Source organism: Oncorhynchus kisutch, linkage group LG18 (genome assembly GCF_002021735.2).
Source record: "Oncorhynchus kisutch isolate 150728-3 linkage group LG18, Okis_V2, whole genome shotgun sequence".
NCBI classification, from domain to species: domain Eukaryota; kingdom Metazoa; phylum Chordata; class Actinopteri; order Salmoniformes; family Salmonidae; genus Oncorhynchus; species Oncorhynchus kisutch.
The window spans coordinates 3,846,918-3,854,734 of record NC_034191.2 but is presented as its reverse complement, the minus strand read 5'-3'; the positions used below and the strand labels follow the sequence as shown (position 1 = coordinate 3,854,734).

The 7,817-nt window shown below is 45.5% G+C and overlaps 1 protein-coding gene across 1 annotated transcript in view; it reads left to right on the top strand.

Annotated features, from left to right (window-relative positions):
* Positions 1–7,817, top strand: part of prdm10 (PR domain containing 10) — a gene marked incomplete in the record, with an annotated part of 75,712 nt that overhangs the window by 30,674 nt on the left and 37,221 nt on the right. Inside the window, 2 exon segments of the mRNA XM_031795485.1 lie at positions 1,199–1,354; positions 2,023–2,202. Coding sequence (XP_031651345.1) covers positions 1,199–1,354; positions 2,023–2,202 — 336 coding nt within the window.

Genomic DNA, 7,817 nt, shown 5'->3' with positions numbered 1-7,817 from the left:
ACCCACTACCCCCATTCCCCCCCCCACTACCTGACCCCCGTACAAAGTCACCCACTACCTTACCCCCATTCAAGGCACCCACTACCTTACCCCATTCAAAGGAACCCACTACCTTACCCCCATTTCAAAGGCACCCACTACCTACCCCCCCTGTTCAAAGTCACTAACATCTGTTGTCTTGCCTGTTCAACTTCTGAATGGGACACAATCCTTGTCATGGCTTAAAAGTTCCATCTTCAAACCTGTCTCCTCCTCTTCATCTAATCCTTATTTAACCTGTCTCCCCCTCTTCATCTAATCCTTATTGAACCTGTCTCTTCCTCTTCATCTAATCCTTATTTAACCTGTCTCCTCCTCTTCATCTAATCCTTATTTAACCTGTCCTCCTCCTCTTCATCTAATCCTTATTTAACCTGTCTCCTCCTCTTCATCTAATCCTTATTTAACCTGTCTCCTCCTCTCATCTAATCCTTATTTAACCTGTCTCCCCCTCTTCATCTAATCCTTATTTAAACCTGTCTCCTCCTCTTCATCTAATCCTTATTGAACCTGTCTCCTCCTCTTCATCTAATCCTTATTTAACCTGTCTCCCCCTCTTCATCTAATCCTTATTCAACCTGTCTCCTCCTCTTCATCTAATCCTTATTTAACCTGTCTCCCCCTCTTCATCTAATCCTTATTTAACCTGTCTCCTCCTCTTCATCTAATCCTTATTTAACCTGTCTCCTCCTCTTCATCTAATCCTTATTGAACCTGTCTCCTCCTCTTCATCTAATCCTTATTGAACCTGTCTCCTCCTCTTCATCTAATCCTTATTTAACCTGTCTCCTCCTCTTCATCTAATCCTTCTCTAACCTGTCTCCTCCTCTTCATCTAATCCATCTTCAACCTGTCTCCTCCTCTTCATCTACACTGATTGAAATGGATTTAACAGGTGAGATCAATAATGGATCATTCACCTGGATTCACCTGGTCAGCCTGTGTCAGTGTTTTGTACATTCAGTGTATAACTGTCATACAAACTCATCTCCTCTGATCCCCTTGTAGATGACAATGTGTTTTCAGTCATCTTACCTGTTAAAATTATAGCCACTCTGTGCCAATCAATGAATCAATCAGTAGACAGTAGGACATGGATCTACTGCTCTAGTGGTCTCCCTAACTCTCTCCTGGTCTCCTGGTCTGGTCTCTCCACCAGGTGAAGAAGCATGTTCGTAGCTTCCACTCTGAGAAGATCTTTCAGTGCTCAGACTGTGACAAGGCGTTCTGCAGACCTGACAAGCTACGGCTCCACATGCTGCGGCACAGCGACCGCAAGGACTTCCTCTGCTCCACCTGTGGAAAGCAGTTTAAGGTGAGGTGTGTGTGTGTGTGTGTGTGTGTGTGTGTGTGTGTGTGTGTGTGTGTGTGTGACAGACAGACAGACAGACAGACAGACAGACAGACAGACAGACAGATGAAAGAAAAATGCCAATAACTGTAGAACCAAGAGCTTTCCTGACTTTCTGACCTTTCCAGGTAAAACTCCTGACCCTAAAGTATAGTATGTCAGACCACCTGACCTGACCAGTACAGTGACTCGTCTGAGTGTAAAGAGCTTGCTCTGCAGACGGTTGTGTGTGTTTCAGTCTTGTCAGTCTCTCACCCTCTCTTCTCCTCTCTCTCGCTCTCTCTCTCTCACCCTCTCCCTCACCCTCTCCCTCACCTCTCCTCTCCCCATCTCCTCTCATCCCTCTCTCCCCTCTCTCTCCTCTCCTCTCTCTCCTCTCCTCTCTCTCCTCCTCCTCTCTCCCCTCTCCTCTCCTCTCTCCCCTCTCCTCTCCTCTCTCCCCTCTCCTCTCCTCTCTCCCCTCTCCTCTCTCTCCTCTCCTCTCTCCCCTCTCCTCTCCTCTCTCCCCTCTCCTCTCCTCTCCTCTCTCCCCTCTCCTCTCCTCTCTCCCCTCTCCTCTCATCCCTCTCTCCCCTATCCTCTCCTCTCTCCCCTCTCCTCTCCTCTCTCCCCCACTCCTCCCTCCCCTTCAGCGTAAGGATAAGCTGAGAGAGCACATGCAGCGGATGCACAACCCAGAGCGCGAGGCTAAGAAGGCAGACCGTATCCATCGCTCCAAGGCCCTGAAGCAGAAGGTTCCCACCACAGACTTGGAGAGCTTCATGTTTAAATGTCGCATGTGTATGATGGGTTTTAGACGCCGAGGTATGCTGGTGAGTACACACACCGTTCTGGGAGCTTGTGTGGTCTACCACTTCACAGCTGAGCCGTTGTTGCTCCTAGACTTTCCCATTTCCTATTAACAGCACTTCCAGTTGACCGGGAGAAGCTCTAGCAGGGCAGAACGTTTACAAACTGACTTGTTGGAAAGGTGGCATCCTATGATGGTGCCGTGTTGAAAGTCACTGAGCTCTTCAGTAAAGCCATTTTCACTGCCGATGTTTGTCTATGGAGATTGCATGGCTGTGAGCTCGATTTTATACACCTGTCAGCAACGCTTGTGGCTGAACTAGCCACTCATTTGAAGGGGTGTCGACATACTTTTGCAATATGTAGTGGATGTCTTTGTGTGTGTGTGTGTGTGTTGTCTGTGTTTGTGTGTGTGTGTGTATGTGTGTGTGTATGTATGTATGTATATATACAGTGCCTTGCGAAAGTATTCGGCCCCCTTGAACTTTGCGACCTTTTGCCACATTTCAGGCTTCAAACATAAAGATATAAAACTGTATTTTTTTGTGAAGAATCAACAACAAGTGGGACACAATCATGAAGTGGAACGACATTTATTGGATATTTCAAACTTTTTTAACAAATCAAAAACTGAAATATTGGGCATGCAAGATTATTCAGCCCCCTTAAGTTAAGACTTTGTAGCGCCACCTTTTGCTGGGATTACAGCTGTAAGTCGCTTGGGGTATGTCTATCAGTTTTGCACATCGAGAGACTGAAATTTTTTCCCATTCCCCCTTGCAAAACAGCTCGAGCTCAGTGAGGTTGGATGGAGAGCATTTGTGAACAGCAGTTTTCAGTTCTTTCCACAGATTCTCGATTGGATTCAGGTCTGGACTTTGACTTGGCCATTCTAACACCTGGATATGTTTATTTTTTAACCATTCCATTGTAGATTTTGCTTTATGTTTTGGATCATTGTCTTGTTGGAAGACAAATCTCCGTCCCAGTCTCAGGTCTTTTGCAGACTCCATCAGGTTTTCTTCCAGAATGGTCCTGTATTTGGCTCCATCCATCTTCCCATCAATTTTAACCATCTTCCCTGTCCCTGCTGAAGAAAAGCAGGCACAAACCATGATGCTGCCACCACCATGTTTGACAGTGGGGATGGTGTGTTCAGGGTGATGAGCTGTGTTGCTTTTACGCCAAACATAACGTTTTGCATTGTTGCCAAAAAGTTCAATTTTGGTTTCATCTGACCAGAGCACCTTCTTCCACATGTTTGGTGTGTCTCCCAGGTGGCTTGTGGCAAACTTTAAACAACACTTTTTATGGATATCTTTAAGAAATGGCTTTCTTCTTGCCACTCTTCCATAAAGGCCAGATTTGTGCAATATACGACTGATTGTTGTCCTATGGACAGAGTCTCCCACCTCATCTGTAGATCTCTGCAGTTCATCCAGAGTGATCATGGGCCTCTTGGCTGCATCTCTGATCAGTCTTCTCCTTGTATGAGCTGAAAGTTTAGAGGGACGGCCAGGTCTTGGTAGATTTGCAGTGGTCTGATACTCCTTCCATTTCAATATTATCGCTTGCACGGTGCTCCTTGGGATGTTTAAAGCTTGGGAAATCTTTTTGTATCCAAATCCGGCTTAAACTTCTTCACAACAGTATCTCGGACCTGCCTGGTGTGTTCCTTGTTCTTCATGATGCTGTCTGCGCTTTTAACGGACCTCTGAGACTATCACAGTGCAGGTGCATTTATACGGAGACTTGATTACACACAGGTGGATTGTATTTATCATCATTAGTCATTTAGGTCAACATTGGATCATTCAGAGATCCTCACTGAACTTCTGGAGAGAGTTTGCTGCACTGAAAGTAAAGGGGCTGAATAATTTTGCATGGCCAATTTTTCAGTTTTTGATTTGTTAAAAAAGTTAGAAATATCAAATTTTTGTCGTTCCATTTCATGATTGTGTCCCACTTGTTGTTGATTCTTCACAAAAAAATACAGTTTTATATCTTTATGTTTGAAGCCTGAAATGTGGCAAAAGGTCGCAAAGTTCAAGGGGGCCGAATACTTTCGCAAGGCACTATATATATATATATATAAGAAAAGTCTATATACAGTGTGTGCAAATGAGGTAAGATAAGGGAGGTAAGGCAATAAATAGGCCATGGTGGCGAAGTAATTACAATATAGCAATTAAACACGAATGGTAGGATGTGCAGAAGATGAATGTGCAAGTAGAGATACTGGGGTGCAAAGGAGCAAAATAAATAAAAACAGTATGGGGATGAGGTAGGTAGATAGATGGGCTGTTTACAGATGGGCTATGCACAGGTGCAGTGATCTGTGAGCTGCTCTGACAGCTGGTGCTTTAAGTTAGTGAGGGAGATGCTAGTGAGGGAGGTATGAGTCTCCAGCTTCAGTGATTTTTGCAATTCGTTCCAGTCATTGGCAGCAGAGAACTGGAAGGAGAGGCGGCCAAAGTAAGAATTGGTTTTGGGGGTGACCTGCTGTAGCGCGTGCTACGAGTGGGTGCTGCTATGGTGACCAGTGAGCTGAGATAAGGCGGGACTTTACCTAGCAGGGTCTTGTAGATGACCTGGAACCAGTGGGTTTGGCGACGAGTATGAAGCGAGGGCCAGCCACCGAGAGCGTACAGGGCACAGTGGTGGGTAGTATATGGGGCTTTTGTGACAAAACGGATGACACTGTGATAGACTGCATCCAGTTTATTGAGTAGAGTGTTGGAGGCTATTTTGTAAATGACATCGCCGAAATCGAGGATCGGTAGGATACTCAGTTTTACGAGGGTATGTTGGCAGCATGAGTAAAGGATGCTTTGTTGCGACATAGGAAGCCGATTCTAGATTTAATTTTGGATTGGAGATAATGTGAGTCTGGAAGGAGAGTTTACAGTCTAGCCAGACACCTAGGTATTTGTAGTTGTCCACATATTCAAAGTCAGAACCGTCCAGAGTAGTGATGCTGGACGGGTGGGCAGGTGCGGACAGTGATCGGTTGAAGAGCATGCATTTAGTTTTACTTGTATTTAAGAGCAGTTGGAGGCCAAGAAAGGAGAGTTGTATGACATTGAACCTCGTCTGGAGGTTAGTTAACACAGTGTCCGAAGAAGGGCCAGAAGTATACAGAATGGTGTCGTCTGCGTGGAGGTGGATCAGAGACTCACCAGCAGCAAGAGCGACATCATTGATGTATACAGAGAAGAGAGTCGGCCCGAGAACTGAACCCTGTGGCACCCCCATAGAGACTGCCAGAGGTCCGGACAACAGGCCCTCCGATTTGACACACTGAACTCTGTCTGAGAAGTAGTTACTGAACCAGGAGAGGCAATCATTTGAGAAACCAAGGCTGTTGAGTCTGCCAATAAGAATATGGTGATTGACAAGAGTCGAAAGCCTTGGCAAAGGTCGATGAAGACGGCTGCACAGTATTGTCTCTTATCGATGGCGGTTATGATATCGTTTAGGACCTTGAGCGTGGTTGAGGTGGACCCATAACCAGCTCTGAAACCAGATAGCATAGCAGAGAAGGTACGGGGGGATTCGAAATGGTCAGTGATCTGTTTGTTGACTTGGCTTTTGAAGACCTTAGATAGGCAGGGCAGGATGGATATAGGTCTGTAGCAGTTTGGATCAAGAGTGTCTCCCCCTTTGAAGAGGGGGATGTCCGCGGCTGCTTTCCAATCTTTGGGAATCTTAGGGGTTGCAACAATTTCGGCAGATCATTTTAGAAAGAGAGGGTCCAGATTGTCTAGCCCAGCTGATTTGTAGGGATCCAGATTTTGCAGCTCTTTCAGAACATCAGCTATCTGGATTTGGGTGAAGGAGAAATGGGAGGCTTGGTCAGGTTTCTGTGGGGGGTGCAGGGCTGTTGACCGGGGTAGGGGTAGCCAGGTGAAAAGCATGGTCAGCCGTAGAAAAATGCTTATTGAAATTCTCAATTATCGTGGATTTATCGGCGGTGACAGTGTTTCCTATCTTCAGTGCAGTGGGCAGCTGGGATGAGGTGTTCTTATTCTCCATGGACTTCAGTGTCCCAGAACTATTTTGAGTTTGTGCTTCAGGATGCAAATTTCTGCTTGAAAAAGCTAGCCTTGGCTTTTCTAATTGCCTGTGTATATTGGTTCCTAACTTCCCTAATCAAGTTCATAATTTTAATTTAATTGATCATTAGAAAACCCTTTTTTTTTTATCACAGCTGAAAACGGTTGTCCTGATTAAAGAAGCAATAAAACTGGCCTTCTTTTTGCTCCATTCATCTTTCCATTGATCCTGACTAGTCTCCCATCACTAGCATGGCCAGGTGGACTGGGGACAGCAAGGAGTCATCATGTCAGGTGATCCTGACTAGTCTCCCATCCGCTGAAAAACATGATGCCACCACCACCATTTTTTTATTTTTTAAAGTCAGTTAAGTCAGTTAACTACCTTGTTCAGGGGCAGAATACAGAATAGGGGTCTGAATACTTACAGAATGTAAATAAGGTTTGTTTTTTTATTTATTTTGAATACATTTGCAAACATATCTAAAAACCTGTTTTCACTTTTGTTATTTGGCCTGATGGTCTTATTGAGGCATGTCAGTTAGTCCCTTGTTGAGGTGAGATTGAGGTATGTCAGTTAGTCCCTTGTTGAGGGCAGATTGAGGCATGTCAGTTAGTCCCTTGTTGAGGTCAGATTGAGGCATGTCAGTTAGTCCCTTGTTGAGGGCAGATTGAGGTATGTCAGTTAGTCCCTTGTTGAGGTCAGATTGAGGTATGTCAGTTAGTCCCTTGTTGAGGTAAGATTGAGGTATGTCAGTTAGTCCCTTGTTGAGGGCAGATTGAGGTATGTCAGTTAGTCCCTTGTTGAGGGCAGATTGAGGTATGTCAGTTAGTCCCTTGTTGAGGTCAGATTGAGGTTAGTCAGTTAGTCCCTTGTTGAGGGCAGATTGAGGCATGTCAGTTAGTCCCTTGTTGAGGGCAGATTGAGGTATGTCAGTTAGTCCCTTGTTGAGGTCAGATTGAGGTATGTCAGTTAGTCCCTTGTTGAGGGCAGATTGAGGTATGTCAGTTAGTCAGTTAGTCCCTTGTTGAGGGCAGATTGAGGCATGTCAGTTAGCCCCTTGTTGAGGGCAGATTGAGGTATGTCAGTTAGCCCCTTGTTGAGGGCAGATTGAGGTATGTCAGTTAGCCCCTTGTTGAGGGCAGATTGAGGTATGTCAGTTAGTCAGTTAGCCCCTTGTTGAGGGCAGATTGAGGTATGTCAGTTAGCCCCTTGTTGAGGGCAGATTGAGGTATGTCAGTTAGCCCCTTGTTGAGGGCAGATTGAGGCATGTCAGTTAGTCCCTTGTTGAGGGCAGATTGAGGTATGTCAGTTAGTCCCTTGTTGAGGGCAGATTGAGGTATGTCAGTTAGTCCCTTGTTGAGGGCAGATTGAGGCATGTCAGTTAGTCCCTTGTTGAGGTCAGATTGAGGTATGTCAGTTAGTCCCTTGTTGAGGGCAGATTGAGGTATGTCAGTTAGTCCCTTGTTGAGGTCAGATTGAGGTATGTCAGTTAGTCCCCTGTTGAGGGCAGATTGAGGTATGTCAGTTAGTCCCTTGTTGAGGGCAGATTGAGGTATGTCAGTTAGTCCCTTGTTGAGGG